The following is a 17,258-nucleotide window of genomic DNA, read 5'->3' as shown; positions in this document are numbered from 1 at the left end:
GAGGCGCCACCATGCTTCCCCTCAGGACAGGAAAACCAACCCTCTGGCTTGATTTCAAAGGCCAGGTACAGTATTTAGACCACAGAGGAAAACAAGCTAACCAGCAACACCAATTAAGGCTTGTAAGCCAAGAAAGCTTCCATAGAGCAAAATAATTGCCTTTGAGGGTTAATGTTATGTGTCAACTCAGCTAAGCTATGGTGCTCAGTTGTTTGGTCAAACAGTAGTTGTCGGGGCGCCTGGGTGGATCCATCAGTTAAGTGTCTGCCATCAGCTCAGGTCATGATCCCGGGGTCCTGGGATCGAGGCCCGTGTCGGGCTCCCTGCTCAGCCTGCTTCTCCCTCTCCCTCTGCCCCTCCCCCTGCTCGTGCTCTCTCTCCCTCGCTATCTCTCTCTCATATAAAGCAGATTACTCTGCCTAATGTGGGTGGGCCCCATCCAATCAGTTGAAGGCCCTAGGAGAAAAGACTGAGGTTTCCTGAAGAAGGAATCCTCCAAGACTAAAGCATCAGCTTTTACCTAATTTCCAGCTTGCTGGTCAGCCCTACGAATTTCAGACTTGCCATCCTCACAATCACATGAGCCAATTCCTTAAAATAAATCTCCCCCACCCCTCTCTCTATAGACATATATAATAAACCTATATATAAATAAATCTATGTAACAAATCTTTCTCCTCTCTTTCTCGGTTCCGTCTCTCTGGAGAACTCTAACACACTGCATAAACAAGATATTATTAATAGGAAAAAATGTATCAGCCATCTAAGGGAAAAACTGTTTTTCTAGGAGATAACTGATTCCACACAATTAATATGCTATGCCTGATTCTTATCTATCATGAGAGAAAGCCTGGCAAAATCTAGGCTTGGCAACACTTTGTGAACTCTCTTGATCTTCATGCCTGTTGTTTTGTTTAAAGGTGCAGCTTTAATTTAAACCATCCAAAGATTTCAAAGGGTATTTCCCCTTCACAGGTTTGAATAAGTGAGATTTGTTGGTATTGTTGTTGTCAGTTTTCCAAGTTAAAAATAATGATGCTACTGAAACCCTTTGCTAAAGTAAGTGCTAAAGGATTACTGGCCTAGTCTGACTAAGGTGACCATGTTGCAAGTATCTCCGTAAGAAAAAGCTCTGCCTTAGAAATACAAAGAGACCTAAAGCTCTGCTGTTCATTCAAGCGTCTTACACCCTGCCCTTGCCACAGATCACCACCCATCCACCCCAGGTGTGGCTCCATAGAAACTTCTCTGTCCTTGGCCTTGGTGACAGAGTAAGAAATGGCAGGGTACGGGGCAGGGTGAAGACTGAGATCAAGGTAGAGAAAATTATCTGAGTTTCCTCTCTTAAAGTTACCAATTTGTAATAAGAGATTAAGTTTGACTTGCTAGGATGCTAGCTGAAATTTACCATCCTTTCCCCTTCCAAATTCAAGAGCAGCAAGAGACAAGGAAGTAAGAGCAGAATGCTGCATCAGAGAGAGAAACAGTACCAGGGTCCTTTGAGTCCAAGACAGCCCTTGTTTGGCTACTTCTAGAATCAATACCAACTTTTCAGGACACAGTGAGGTGCCTCTTTCACTTCTCTGAACATGATATCTTGTTGAAAATGCTTAAGCCCTAAATATACATTACGTGTTGAACACTGATAGAAACAGCTATTGTCTTTATGTTTATCACCATAAATCAATAAGCCAGCTGACCTTTGAGTAGCAAAGGTCTGGAGGCTCCAGGAAACCTGCCTTCAATCCGATGTTCGCACAGAAACTACAGTTCTGGGGTAAGGTGGGGAAGCACATCCCCAACTCACCAAGGACGGAGAGGAGATCCGAGTGGCTGGGTATGGGAGGAGTTATCTATAGACACTCTTCCCCTTGCTCTCAGCCTCACTTCAGAGTCCTGCAGATTATGAAGCGGGACTCCAGGGATGGGAGGGATTCGAAAACTGTCAGCAGGTATCTGCCCCAGCCAACAGGAGGCATGACTTCCCCAGGTACATACACCACTCCAGGAAATGTGCTTGTCAACTGGGCCTTACAGGCTTGCCCAGTGAGAGGCCAGAGCACTGGAACAAAGGTGGCAGGAAGGGACACCTGGGTGGCTCAGATGGTTAAGCGTCTGCCTTCGGCTCAGGTCATGATCCCGGGGTCCTGGGATGGAGCCCCACATCGGGGTCCCTGCTCCTCAGGAAGCCTGCTGCTCCCCCCGCCCCACTCCCCTTGCTTGTATTCCCTCTCTTGCTGTGTCTCTCTCTGTCAAATAAATTAATAAAATCTTAAAAAAAAAAAAAAAAAGGTGGCAGGAAGCCTGCCCCAGAGCACTCACCCACTGTCTGTACCTGGTTGATCAGGACTGTGGGGCCGCACTCCATGCTGCCCCTCCCATCCTCACTGGAAAGAAGGCCCCAGTCCTCCTATACTGACCCACTCTTTCTGATTCAGAAATTAAGCTCTGTAGACTCACTCATTTTCAAAGCTCGGGTCAGGGTTAGGACGGGATTTGGCCACCCAAATACCAGCTTATGGTAGATAGAGTAACCCAACTCTAGGTTAGGTCAAATGAGGAACAGCTCTGCCTTTGGTCCAGAAAGACATTTTATGTCAAAAACTCTGGGACAAGTCAGCAGTCTGATATGGTAAGTCTTCTGCTGAATCTATCACTGTTTATTTCATGTGGCAGTCACGGTGAATCTATCCAGTCGTGTCGTGGATAACAGATGAGGTTGACAGCCTAACAGAAAGATAGTTTTTAATTGGAGGCAAAGTCATAAGTGGTAGGAAAAGTGGGGTAAGCAAGCAATGCCCAGGTGTCTTCAGGGTAAGTAATAAGAAACAATAAAATGTAAGTCGAGTATCCCAAGGACCTACCATTTGGGCCTGGTTCAGGGATAGGATAGTTCTCCTAAAGGAAATAAAAATAGAAAAATCATTTAGCATGCATAATAACCTTCCCTTACGAATATTTTCAATTGTTTAGTCAACGTGGAGTTCCATTCAAATATTTCTTCTTAGAATGAACATAGGCTCAGGCCATATCGCAGCTGGGTGGATGCCTGAAGGGGCCCACTAAATCGTGCTGCCTCTGATTCCTGACTTCACCCCACCCCACCTCCCAGTGCAATTTGCCCTAGACTAATAAAAAAGTGTACTAAATGTTCCCCTGGGCAGAAAGGTTGTTTGGACTGCCTTCCATATCAGATCCTTCCCTTCTCAAAAACCACATTCTTAAGATACAGATTTGTTTGGTCTGGGAAACTCTTACAGGGAGAAGGGTGAAGGTATCTGGTAGTTGCATGTGAGGGCTTTGACCTCTAGACAAGGTTGGAAAGAGTGCGTGCTGCCACTCTTCCCTTGACATCAGCACAGGGAGGGACCAGCGCTCAGCCCTCTCTTCTGAAACCTCCCATGTGGAGTTTTAGAGGCCCTTTGGGAACACAGAGGACCTGCATTTTGGCCACTCTCCGGGTTCAAAAGGCAATCTGAGCTATTCCGGCATTCATGGCTATTATTATTATTAACTAACTCTTCTTCCCATTGCCAACGAGCTGAGCGATTTATCGTGATCAGAAGAAAGGTCAGTGAGTGGCCAGATCCAAGGGTTCATTTTATGAATTCTTTGAAGGCAGCCAAGAAGAGGAAGGAAGGTGAAACGTTCACTGTACCAACCACATTACCAGACAATGTTCTGGCTTTAAACACATCATGGCACATGGCCCACAGTGTGCAGACGAGAAACCCGAGGCTTCGAAGTGAAATAAGTTGGTCAAAGTCATACCGTCACAGAGTAGTTAAGCCAAGACTAAACCTGATTCCCCGGCCTGCCTCACCGCACCCCATTGCACCCCAAGGGTGGACTATGCCTTTTCTCCTTCCAGGTTGATGCAAGGAGCAGGCAGACAGGTGAGGAGAAGGTTGGGGCTGGGGCCCACACAGAGCGCTCTGGGAGGGGCACTTCTCCAAGCTTGCCTCCTTCAGAAAGCCTCCCCCAGATGCTTTAACAGGTAGCAGTAAATGACACCCGGGCTATTTTGCTAACAAAATAACCCTGATGCCAATGACCATGGCTTCAGTCTCTTCAGTGACCAGGTACAGTGCACTGCCTCAAACATGGGAGAGCATGCACTTGCTACATACCCAGTCTCCATAAGAGACCCCAAGGAAGGTCTGCGGTTCTCGCTCCTCTCAGATTATCGGCCTTTCTGTTGAAGGAGCTTGATGCTAATTTGACCTGCTTGTCCCCAGTGGAACAAAGCCCAGAGTGACAATGCTAATGCTGATTAGCAAACACTGACCAACTTTTTTCTACCAGGTCCTGGGCTAAGTGCTGTATGTCCATTGCCTCAGTTCATCCTCATGACGACCCTATGTGATACCTTCTTTTATTATCCCATTTTCCATAGATGAAACTGAAGGACAGGGAGATGTAGTGATCTGCCCAGCGTAGCACTAAGGTAATTGGTGAAGTTATATCCAAAGCAGCTTGAGGTGGGGGGGGAGGGGGAGGTGCTCAAGGCAGTTTTTCATCTGTTAGTAATTTAAATTGGCTACACATGAAAGGAAGGAAGGAGGAGGGGTGGAGGGAGGGAATCCATCTAGAAATGGGCAATTCAGGATAGCCGGCAGTCACCAAAACCCTTCTCAAAGTTGCTGGTCCCGTCTCTGACATTACCCAAAATCAGGGATTGCTGTATAAAGTTCTGTTTCTCTTATACTGGGTGAAATTTTAAACTGCGGTTTAGTTGAAACTGAAGACTGAGGTCTTTATTTCAAACATGGAACAGAACGCTGTCCTTCCCAGTAAAGGCTCTAGTAGGCAACTTCTCAGGCAACAAGAAGTAATTTATTCTTCTTTATCTCTGCCTCCAACCAGGCCAGCCCTGAATACCCCATTTAGGGGTGGAGAAGGGGTAAGAATCAAGCTCAAATCAACAGCTGGGCACACCAAGTAGGCCCTGGGGTCACTAGAGATTACTACTGTAAACATTTGCTGGAGGGGACAGAGCCTACCAACTTTGGCCCTACCACCCCCCCAAAGCTGCAGTGACATTTCTAGACACTAGAGGGTGCTGTGCAGACAGCCTAGCTTTTCCTTAGTGGCTGATTGCACATTATGGAGAACTTAAATACCTCTCCCTGCAAACCAACTTCTCCTTTTCGTTGTTTCTTGCTGTCTCTAACCACCCTTACAACTCAGCTCGGCTCCTGACTCCCCTCTCTGCAGGAGACATGCCGCAGAAGCACAGGACCGTGTTAAGATCAGCCCTTAAGTCTGTAAATGTTATCCTAAGCATGGCTGTGGAGATGATGTTTTAAAGTTATCGCAGCATGGTTACTAAAAAAACACCTTGCTTTTCTTTCCCGCTGAGCAGGGAGCCGGATGCGGGACTCGATCCCAGGACTCCAGGACCATGACCCGAGCAGAAGGCAGACGCCCAACCAACTGAGCCACCCAGGCGCCCCAAACACCTTGCTTTTCTTTGCAGCTCCTTGGAATGACGCTGGCCACAGTCCTCTGTTTACTTAATCTCCTTTACTGTATCAGATTTCGGTGATGATATTCTTTCATGCACCCTGTTCTTCATCTACCAGTTTCTTAGCTCCCCTGAGATCCCTAGCGTTCACTTTTACCCCCACAGCCCTTTCATCCCCAAAGTTTTGTCATCAGGCATAGTCATCGTTTCCTGCACAGGACTTCCTACCTTTTCTGTGACAGTAACAAAGGGATAAAGGGGAATGGAGGTAACTATTCTTTCCTGTAGTTACGTCGGGTTTCCAGCCTTCTTCACTTCCAGTCAGAAATACATCCCATACATATCGCCCCCCCCACCCCCGTCCATCCCCTCCGGGTCTCACCCCACCTCCCTGAATCAATTGTGGAAATACTTCAGGAAGAACTCTCTGTGGGAGCTTGGAATCATCCCAGGTGTCTCTTGCCTTCTAACTGTTATCTTGGATTTCCTAAATATGTTTTGTCAAATTAGCCTAAATGTTTATTTCCTAAATATACCCTCATGGCCCCCCATCCTCTACCCCTCCCCCACCCCCGCACGTCTGAGTTCACACCCTCAGTGCATCTTGCCTGGGTTGCAGCAATGGCCTCGACATGAGGAGAAACCAAGGGAAAATGCCTTCTCCCTCCTGCAGCTGACCTGAGTGCAGCAGGGGTGAAGAACTCACACTCTGGAACTGGGCGTCCGCGTGCAAACCCAGGCTCCCCTCCACCAGCTGCGACCTCAGGGTGGTTACGTAAGCTCTTTGTGCCTTCAATTTCCTCCTCTGTATAATGAGGACAATCATCAGATAGAGTGTCCGACTCATAGTAAAGAAGTTAGCTCTTATTACAAAAGAAATAGAACCAAAGTTCTATTTCCTACCATCAACTCACAGTATGATTGAACCAGCTCTGGACAACCTTGTCCTTCTCCTTTTGCAAAGGGTACTTTTTAAAACTGTTTTGGGGACAAGTTATTTCCCCTGTTGTCATGTCAATATTAAGAAAACTGGACTGCTCCTCAAAAGGCTGGAATTTGGGAGAAGGGGAAATGGGATTTGGGCAGTGTTTTAAGCCGGATTCTACTGGTTGTGGAAAAGTATGTAAAGCCAAGCTCTGTGCCTTAGAGTGAGGGCTTGGAGGCCGGCCTCAGCGCGGGGCTTCCAAGCCCACCTTCGCCACCTTCTCCCACCCGCCAGGTCTCCTGACAAGCTGCGGGCTGGCTGCCCTGCACACTTGAGAGCAGAGCAGGTGACCTTATTTTGCTTAAACCTTCCTCCTCAATTTTCCTCCTCCCTTGAGCATGTTTGGAGAGTGGGAGGAAAATCCAAAGATTTCCTAATTGGCCATTTGGTCACAGATGGCTTTGTCCTAGCTGCATTAGCCCTGGCAAACTTGGGGTCAAAGTAGAAGGGTCGAACAGGCTCCCAAAGTCCACACTGAACCACTCTCTGGCCCATGCTCTCAGGGCTCCAACCAGCCTCCTTCTGCTAACAATCTTTCTGAAATACAAATCCATTTAAAGTGCCCAGTGGCCCTGGTGCACCTCCACGCTCTCTGCAAGCCTCCTGCGATTCCCAGCACACCCCTGAGCTCACTCACTCACCTCCTGGGACCATTTCCCCACCCTTCAAGATTCCACAGGAGGCAGGAAGTGAGGGGAAGGGAGACATCTGGGGTGACTTCCTAATTCTCAGGGAGAGGAACTCAGGGAGATGGAGGTTTGGATGTGTTGGAATTGCAGTCTCTGGGGACGGGGGTGGGGGGGTGGGGGGCTGTTTTTTGTCTTTAGCTGGAAATGGTACTTAAGGTGGTACCTTGGGCCATTTCATGAAATTACTCAGTTTTCATTATACCTCCCACAGGCACAGGAGGTACACATTATTAAACTTGTTTATTTTTCTCTTGTTAATCTTCTATTACAAGGGGTCTCAGCCAAGAACCTAGAAGCACAGGGAGAAAATTATTTTTCCTCCCCTACATCACAAAACAAAAATCTGACTATACCCCATCCCAAACCCAGTGTTCAGCCCCCTGGAAACAGGGGCTGTGTTGTTCCTTTCTTCTCCCTGGCCAGATGCTGGTGCCTGAAATGTGGCAGAGCGATGAGGAATAAGGCAAATAGGGCGCCCGGGTGGCTCAGTCAGTTGAGCGTCTGCTTTCGGCTCAGGTCATGATCCCAAGGTCCTGGAATTGAGCCCCTTGTTGGGCTCCCTGCTCAGCGGGGAGTCTGTTTCTCCCTCTACCCTTCCCCACTGCTCATGATCTCTCTCTTTCTCTCAAATAAATAGATAAAATATTTTTTTTTTAAAAAGGAGTAAGGCAGATAAAGTGTACTCAATGTGGTCGATGGCCTACTACTGATATGTGATGCAATATGTACAGAAACTGAACATTTAGAAATATTTACCACATTTTGACATTGCTGCAATATCAAAATACAGCAATACAAACATATTGGCTCATGGCTGAAAACATAAATAAAATTGCGTTTCATCTGGGATAGTTTGTGAAACACTTCATCAAAGCACCCAGCAGATGCCCACAACATGTTAATTCTCTCCGTTTCCCTTACCTTTCAAGTGAAACCTAGAGCATTAAAAAAAAACAAAGCCCCCTCCAGCCCCTGCCCCCGCCACCAAAAACAGCTTCTGTGGGGAAAAACTCATCTCACTGTTTTATATCCCAACTTCATGAACTAGTAACTCAGATAGAATTCATTTCCCAATCAAAAGGAACTTCTGGATTTCTCAAAACTGACCAAAGAGGCACAAAGTAATTAAACTGGTAAATACAGATGAATACAAGATTATTGCCTGGGCCCACATTTATTATAATTCAGTTAAGAATTGTCCATATAGGGGCACCTGGGTGGCTCAGTCAGTTAAGCATCTGACTCTATTTTGGCTCAGGTCATGATCTCAGGGTGGTGGTGGTGATGAGGGAACAGGAGGCAAGCTGAGGATGAAGCACAAGGTCACATCCCACAACCGCCCCCCCCCCACCACACACACATTCCTAGGTGGGATATGTGTGGCATTTGTCCAGGAAACTTTCAACTATCTTAAAGTTAATTCTTTGCTAAGGGAAAAACTACCTTAGCTTAACAATAGCAAGACCTCCATTATCCTGAGGGTCTTCTTTAGCATATGAAAGTCATTTTGGACACCTCCCTTTTTCCTTACCTCCCCCAACTCCCAAGTTTATAATCAGCCATTCCTCACAACGCCAGTGCAATAGTTCTTTCTGTCCATGGTCCTGTCCCAGTTGCTTTAATAAAATCACCCTTTTTGCACCAAAGACGTCTCAAGAATTCTTTCTTCGCCCTTGGCTCCAGGCCTCACCAACATTCCAAAACTACATCAGTGGGATCAAGCCCTGCACAGGGCTCCACACTCAGCAGACAGTCTGCTTCTCTCCCCCTCTCTCTCTCTCTGCCTTACCCCTGCTCAGGCATGCACTCTCTCTAAATAAATCTAAAAAAAATTGCCCACGTAACACAAAAGAAAAAAAATGCCCACGTATTTGAAGATCTTGGTCTTTATCTCTTTTTATGCTGAGATGGTTTTTTTTTTTTTTTTTAATTTAAGTAATCTGTACACCCAACATGGGGCTTGAAATCATGACCCTGAGATCCAGAGTCCTGTACTCTTCTGAGCCAGCCAGGCACCCCTATGCTGAGATGGTTTAAATGTCTGATTCTTCTAGGCCCTAGCTTCCTGTCATTAGCTGTGCTGGACCTTTTACAGACACCATCACTTTGTAAGGGCTGATTGAGGGCAGGCTGGTCCAAGATGGGCCATTTTGGCATGTGGATTATTTTGAGTTGAAGGCAATCAAGATCCTACAAGCTCAAGAGAAACTTTTGCCCCAGCCTTAACTACAAAGAAGAATCTAAATTGGAGGGTCTTGACCGTAGATAAATTTTATCTGAGTAATCCATCTATGTGGGAGGGGAAATATTTATTTACCAAACATTTCCTCTTTTTGATCTTCCTGCGAATTGCATTCATTCCCTTTGAAGTCCCAAGCCTCTAACCCTTTTTCTTAGTTCAGAATGACACAGAGGCCTCATTTTGCCTGTCTTTGGCATTTCCATATATGTGTGGATTCTCTGTACATATAAACTATTAAATTTGATTTTCTCCTGTTAATCTGTCTCATGTCAATTTGATTCTTGGTCCAGCTAGAACCTTTGAGGGGACAGGAATTCTTGTTCCCTGACACCATCTAGCCCTCATACAACCCAGAGATGAAAACTCCTGTCATGCTTATCATTCAGATGGGAAATTGAAGCAGAAAGTAATTTGGCTGGTCACACAACTATAAACAGCAGAGCTGGCACTAAACCCCACTCTGGGCCTCAACCTGGCTCGTGACTTTGTTACTGTTTCCATTTAAAGAGGACCTCAGTGAGCTGCACTTTGAGCTGACACTTTTTGCTGACAGGCTGTTTGCCTCTTTATGCATCAGCTTGGCTGCCTCTCTCCCTTGCTCTATTTAAACTAGGGAGGGAAAAGTAAAAGTCCCTTTTTCCCCCTCATATTTTTGTTTTCCTCATTATAAAAGATAAACCACCAGTCAGTGTGTGTGTGTGTGTGTGTGTGTGTGTGTGTGTGTGTGTGTCGCACGCGCATACTCTCTCTCTGATTTACCACCCAATTTAGAAATGCTCAGAGCCGAGGCATCACGCAGACCTGAATCCCCAGGCCAGGGAGCACTGGAGCTGCCAGGGCCCTTCCCTTGCTGTGGCCAAGGGGATCACTAGCTGCACAGTAGGCAAGGAATTTACTTTTTCCTTCCCTGAAGCCCCAGCACCAAGAAAGAAAAGGGAATCCTTCCTGCCTTCTCCATAGGCAGGAAGAAGCTAGGTGTGAGGTTTCCTTCCTGGCAGGTGGACGATGGCAGGAGTTTGAAGAGGTGCAGGTCAAATGTCCCCCAGACACTGCTGCCATGGATGTTGGCCGGTCCCTGGGCTTACCTGAAGTGGGATGGCAGCACCGGGCAGGGTTGAGCCCTCGCTCCCTGCTTCAGAACCCTTCCAAATCCTGCTTCAGATTTTAGAAATGGCCTGTCCCCAGACAACTCCCTTCACACGAGTTCCCGAGGCACAACCATTTCTATCAGTGGACCCTGACCCTGGTTGGCCAAAATGGCCACAGCCAGCTATGGCCAGGAAATCTTAGATTTCATTTTGGTTCTCCCACAGAAAGGAGAACTGGTGTTCGCTCCCAAAGCTGCCCTAGGACTGTTCCTCCTTGTTGCTTCCTGGTTTACTAATAGTACCACCACCCCCTAACCCCAAACCACTTATCTATTTGCCTTACAGGAAGGAGCAGAGATGCGCTATGGCAGTCAGGGGGCTCTCTTTGGAGGTGCTGGGGGTCCTTCTCTGGAGGGAGTGCTGAGGGGCCAGGAGGGTCTGTGTTGAGGCACAGGTATCTCTGAGGCAGCATAGGCATCCCTGGTCACTCTTCTCAGCTGACAGCTTTCTGCCCCTTCCCCTGAGCACGGGGTTCTCTCCAAGGTAATGTCCTCCACTTGCTGCCTTCTCGCTCTACATGTCCCGCTCAGCCTAGGCAAGCTGGTCCATCTACAAATTCCCACCAGGGTGCTACTTTGGCCAGGACAATACTTTGTTGAGCAGGACAGTGCTGTAAACTGAATGAAGTCTGCCCCTCAGTCGTTGTGACAACACCCCCAACATACACACACATTCGCAAATGCTTCATGGGGCGGGGTGCAGGACTGCTCAGTAAAGAAGCAGAGGACTCCTGAATTTACATCTCCAGCCCAAGAAATCGTCCCTATATCCCAGATCCCTAGAACCAAGGTAATTTCTCAAAGACACCCTGATGTCATGTCCCAGAGACATCTTAAACTCAAACCCGATCTTATCATTTTAATCTACTCTTTTGTCTAGTAAAATGATCCCACCACCCGCTACTCTCAAACAGACCTGAGGCACTCATGAATCCATCCTGAAGCCTTTTAGTGTACCAATCCCACAACCACGGGCAACATTCTCTAGCCAGTCATATTTTCTAGAGCCTTTAGTATACACCCACCCCAATTCCTCCCTAATTCAGGGTGTAGATTCTAAGGCAAAGCTGATAAAATCAATCTTCAAAAATGTTTATTATTTTTTCATAAAATCAATTTTAAGGTGAGCTTCCCGGCCCCTCCAGTCTTCAAGGCTTTGCTCTAGAAGCATGACAAAAAGAGAGGTCATCTGGCAGAGTAGTGGGAGAGCATGAGTTTAAGAGTTAAGGCAAAGCAGATCCTGGGGTTGCAATTCTAGTTCTGCTACTTACAGGTTCATGACTGAAAACAGGCCCTGAGCAACAGGAAAAGCAGATCCTGTCGACCTCTCCAGCTTCAAACTCCACTCAGTACATCACACTATTTGCAGGGCCAGGAAACAGGACCTGTAATCCTGTACTTCATATATCTTTGCACTGGTTCCTACATTTGTCTGAATGACTCCGACTCATCCTTCAAGAACCAGATCAAGTAGCATCCATCTCCAGGACCTCTTTCCTAGGCCAAGGGCCCCTCCCTGTGAGGTCTTTACTCTGTGCAGCCTCCATCAAGGCTGTTGCACTGTCTCATTGTTGACTTCATCTTGTCTGTCTCCCTAGAGCAGCTTGAGGGTGGGGGCCACAAGCCCTCAGCCCAGTGCTTGGCATATGGCAGGCACCCTCTCATCTAATAAATGTTTGTGGAATGAAGGACTGAGTTGGAGACCACTCTGTAAGCTGCACAGAGCTGTAACACTTTGCCTTCCTTACAATACCATCTGGTGTTGGGAGCAATAAACACTAATAGGGTCACTTCAATTCAGGACCTTGGGTGAGGCTCCACAGTGAGTGGAGAGAGCACCGGAATGGGAGCCTGAACCCCTGAGTTCTTATCTGGGCCCTGTTAACTAATCAAGCCTGTCACCCTGGGGTCAGCACTTTCTTAACTGAGGAAATGGGAGAGTTGGCTCAGGGCAGGAGTTTGTAGTCTGGGGTCCACAAACCTCCAGAGGGTTGATGGAGGGACTTAAAGGAAGTCCACAAAAATCTCTGAAATTGCTGCCAAACTCAGTCTGTTTGCATTCTGTGGGGAGAGAGACCACAGATTCTCAAATAGTCAAGAACTGCTAATCTGGATAATCTCCTGAGTCCCTCCTATCTAGATCCTCATGTATATTCATTTTGAGGAGGAAGGAGGCACCAGGGAGCAGTAGAAGATGGCTGGCACCCATCCCACACACCCACTGCCATCCCAGGCCCATCTGAGATGGCCTTTGTCAAGGGACCCCTGGCACGACCACAGGGCCAACCTGGCAGCTCCCTGACTTTGGCCCCATGAGCCAGGGAGCAGATGGAAAGGTATGGTGCCAAGGAGACATACACATAATGCTCTTAAAGAAACAGGGGAGCCGGATCAGAGGAAAATGGCCGTAAAGTGAACCAAGGGTGGACTAAGGGAGGTAAGGAGGAAAGAAGCTTTAGAGACATGGACACTATCCAGATCCAGAAGTCTGGAATAGGCACAGGGAACACCAGGAGTCCTGGAGATGGAGGCCTGTGCTGGAAGGAAAAGAGGCAGGAACTGGCACTTTCTGAGTACCTAATAAGTGCTGGGTACTCTTGTGATCATAATAATCCTGCAAAGGAGGTTTTATCAGCCCCAGCAAGACACATTAAATACGCGTTCCACAGCTTTTTAAATGTCCCTCTGGCCCTCCCTTCTGCCTTGCACTGTCTTCCCGGAGAAGTCCAGGGCATGTCCTACATTAGGCAGCCTCCTGGTATCTCTTTTGATGTGCAATGACAAAAGGCTAGACTACGAATCTGCAGCTGGCAAAGGAAGGAGAAGGCTTCAATCAGTTTGCAATCTTCCTGGGCTCTGGCCACGTGCCGGCCATGGGGCTGGGTTCCGGGCGGCACGCGACAAGAACCTTCCTCTTAGCACCTTACAACCACCAGCCCCCTCCCCCAACATAGTAACCAGCTCTGATCCGGGTGGCCGGGACACGGAGGTGCAGGGCAGTCGCCAGGCTGGAACTGGCGAGCTGGGACCGCGGCTGAGTTCGGAGGCCCGCAGGGCAGGGTCTGGCTAGGCTTCCCTTTCCCCTTCCCGTTTTACCAGGCGCAGGTCTCCGGGTCCGTGCACTACCAGAGAGAGGTTCTCGGGCTTGGCCGCCGCCATGTCGTTTTCTCCCTGCCGAGTGGAGGCTGCAGTCCGCAGGACGCGTGAGGGTTTTGGTGACAGCCCCGCGAGGGTTGAGGGTAAGAGCTGGGAGGCCCTGCTTGTCAGAAAAGGCGCACGCCCGGCCCGGGGCGGGGCTTCCTCGCCCCTGACAATCGGGGCGGGGCTAGTATGGAGAGAGGGGCCTCCCTGCTCCGCTCCGGCCTTTGCGGGTAGGGGGTTCGGGTGGGGGCTGGGAGGAGGTTGGGAGGGGACTGAAGGGGGGGAGGTCCGGGGGGTGGGGGGAAACCCGGGCGACCGCAGCCATCTGCCGGTGCTGCTGTTTCTGTCAGCCTCAAATCCAAGGGAACGTTGCTGCACTGCAAGTAGCCTGCAGAGGCAACAGCCACCAGACCAAGGTACTCGGACGTCAGGGGCAGAAGGGGGTTCTGCAAAGTGGAGCAGAGTCTCAGGACCAGCACTGAGATTCTGAGAGGGTAAGTCTAGGTCTTACCTAGGGATGAGGCCGGAGGGTCTGTATTTGTATTAACATTGGAATGCTGAGGCTGCAGGTCGGGCAGGGTCTACACTTTGAGGAACAGGCTCTACACTGACGCAACTTCCACGTTGCCCCCGTGTCTCCAGCATCCCGCAAAGTGCCTGGTACTAGTAAGAGTGAATCAGTGAATTGGTGTACCATCCCATGGGCTTGATGCATCAGAATAAAGAAGCTATGAAATGAAATCTGCAAACACTTTCTCTCTTAACTGGCTCTGTTTCTTATAATAGAAGCAGGATTTCTGCCTACATTCTTCCTTCAAGCCTCTCTTTCCTCGGAAGTGAAGTTTTACTCTAAGGGGAGAGCTTCCCTCAGGACAGGCCAAAGTCCATAAAGCCCTTTCCCTCCTTTGAGAACAGTGCTCAGGATTTCATTCCCTACAGCCTCTCGCCATGCCCAGATATGCTGCTGGATCATTTTATCACCTTCAGGAGACTTTCCCCAGTGCCCAGCCCTTGAAGATATCTCTCTGTGGCACTCACTGCGTGACCCACAAATGGGTCACAGCCGTACTTTCACCTGTAATCATCCCTTCCCCAAATGCTCTGGAAGGCCACTGAGGGCAAGGCCTCATTTCTTTCTTTCTTTTTTTCCCCTTAATCTATTAAGTACCTTACTTTCCTTTTTACCTTTAAATTTTAAAGCTTTATTGAAGTATAATTGACATATGGTAAACAGCCAATATTTAAAGTACACACTACGATAAATTTTGATATATGTGGGGCACCTGGGTGGCTCAGTCGGTTAAGCGGCTGCCTTCAGCTCAAGTCATGATCCTGGAGTCCTGGGATCGAGTCCCGCATTGGGCTCCCTGCTCGGAGGGAAGCCTGCTTCTCCCTCTGACCCTCTTCCCTCTCATGCTCTCTATCTCTCATTCTCTCTCTCTCAAATAAATAAATAAAATCTTTAAAAAAAATTTGATATATGTGTACATCATGAAGCCATCACCATATTCAAGATAGTGAGCATTATCTATCCTCCTCAAAAGTCGTCTCCCGGGCGCCTGGGTGGCTCAGTTGGTTGGGCGACTGCCTTCGGCTCAGGTCATGATCCTGGAGTCCCGGGATCGAGTCCCGCATCGGGCTCCTTGCTCAGCGGGGAGTCTGCTTCTCCCTCTGACCCTCCCCCCCTCATGTGCTCTCTCTCTCTCTCTCTCTCATTCTCGCTCTCTCAAATAAATAAATAAAATTAAAAAAAAAAAAGTCGTCTCCCTATCCAAAGCAACCATTGCTCTTCTTTCTTCACTACAGATTAGTTTGCATTTTCTAGAATTTTATATAAATGGTATAAAAAGTGGGTATTTTTTTAGTCTGGCTTCTTTTCACTTACCACAGTTGTTTTGAGATTCATCCAAGTTGTTACATATATCAATAGTTCATTCCTTTTTACTGCTGAGTATCATTTCTTGGTATGGATGTACCACAATGTGTTTTTCATATACATGTTGATGGACACTTGTGTTGTTTCTAGTTTTTTTACTGTTACAAATATGGTTGCTATGAACATTCATGAACAAGTTTTGATGTGGACATAGGCTTTCCTTTCTTCTGGGTTATTGGGTCATTGTTACTCTATGTTGAGCCATTTGAAGAACTAACTTCTAAACTGTTTTCCAAAGTGATCGCACCACTTTACATTCCCAGCTGCTATGCAGCTGGAGCTGAGTTCCAGTTTCTCCAAATCCTCACCAACAGTTGATATGGTCAGTTTCTAAAAAATTTTAGATGTTTTGGGGCACCTGGGTGCCTCAGTCGGCTAAGTGTCTGCCTTCAGCTCAGGTCATGATCCCAGGGTCCTGGGATTGAGCCCCGCATAGGGCTCCTTGCTCAGTGGGGAGCCTGCTTCTCCCTCTCCCTCTGCCCCTCTCCCCGGCTCGTGCTCTCCCTCTCTCTCTCTCTCTCACTTGCTTTGCACTCTCTCTCTCAAATAAATAAATAAAATCTAAAAAATTTTTAGATTTTTAATGCATGTGTAGTGCATCTCATTTTTTTATTTGAAATTTTATTTTATTTCAGTCTGTAAGTACTGCTATTTGTTTGAATTGCTCGCATAATCCATTCTATCCAGCATCTCATTGGTTTTTTTGTCATTGAAGTATAAATAACATGTAGTGTTATATTAGTTTCATGTGTACAATATAATAATTCAACAGTTCTATACATTTCTCAGTGCTCATCACAATATGTGTATTCTTAATTCCCTTCACTTTTTCACCCATCTCTTACCCACTTCCCCTCTGGCAACCACCAGTTTGTTCTTGATAATTAAGAGTGTTTTGTTGTTGTTGTTGTTGTCTCTTTTTTCTTTGTTTGTTTTGTTTCTTAAATTCCACATATGAGTAAGATCATGGTATTTGTCTTTCTTTGACTGACTTCTTTCACTTAGCATTATACCTTCTAGGGCCATCCATGTTGTTGTAAATGGCAAAAATCTTACTCTTTTTTATGGCTGAGTAATATTCCATTGTAAATATATACCACTTCTTCATCCATCTATGGATGGACCCTGAAGCTGGCTCCATATCATGGTTATTGTAAATAATGCTGCCGTAAACATAGGGGTTCATATATCTTTTCAGATAAGTGTTTTTGTTTTCTTTGGGTAAATACCCAGTAGTGGAATTCCTAGATCATATGATAATTCTATTTTTAATTTTGAGGAACCTCCATACTGTTTACCTCAGTGGTCTCACCAGCTTGTATTCCCACCAACTGTGCATGAAGGTTCTTTTTTCTCTACATCCTCACCAATTTTCTTTTTCTCCAGAACCCTCACCAAGGCCTCGTTTTTAAAAACAGAATTTGGTAAAGTGTTTTGGACAGTGTAGGAGCTCAAAAAAAAAAAAAAAAAAAAGATTTGATGATAAACATGGGTCAAGCTCTGGAACCCCAATAATGGTTAAAATGAAAGTATGTGTCAGGGCAGGGGGGGTAAGGTGTGACAAAGCAATGAGATGGATTTTTTAGGGGACATGCAGAGTCCGTCATGTTCATTACTTTAAGACATATCCCACAAGGCTAGGCTATACTTG

General features: G+C 47.1%; 1 protein-coding gene across 2 annotated transcripts in view; it reads right to left on the bottom strand.

Moving 5' to 3' along the window:
* SORD (sorbitol dehydrogenase) overlaps positions 1–13,825 on the bottom strand; it is a 32,927-nt gene extending 19,102 nt beyond the window's left edge. For both annotated transcript variants that reach the window (XR_015768549.1, XM_028126685.2), the window contains exons 1-2: positions 13,627–13,825; positions 2,865–2,898 (exon numbers count right to left, since the gene is read on the bottom strand). Coding sequence is in view for 1 of the 2 variants with exons in the window: in XM_028126685.2 (XP_027982486.1) it covers positions 2,865–2,898; positions 13,627–13,689 (97 nt within the window). In the remaining variant the exon portion in view is untranslated. The remainder of the gene's footprint in view (positions 1–2,864; positions 2,899–13,626) is intronic.
* Positions 13,826–17,258: the final 3,433 nt, after the last annotated feature.

This window comes from Eumetopias jubatus, unplaced genomic scaffold (genome assembly GCF_037043125.1).
Source record: "Eumetopias jubatus isolate StellerSeaLion01/CBP00866 unplaced genomic scaffold, mEumJub1_p1.0 scaffold_7, whole genome shotgun sequence".
Classification (NCBI taxonomy): Eukaryota; Metazoa; Chordata; class Mammalia; order Carnivora; family Otariidae; genus Eumetopias; species Eumetopias jubatus.
The sequence above is the reverse complement of the archived record's forward strand: the minus strand, read 5'-3'. Positions and strand labels throughout refer to the sequence as shown.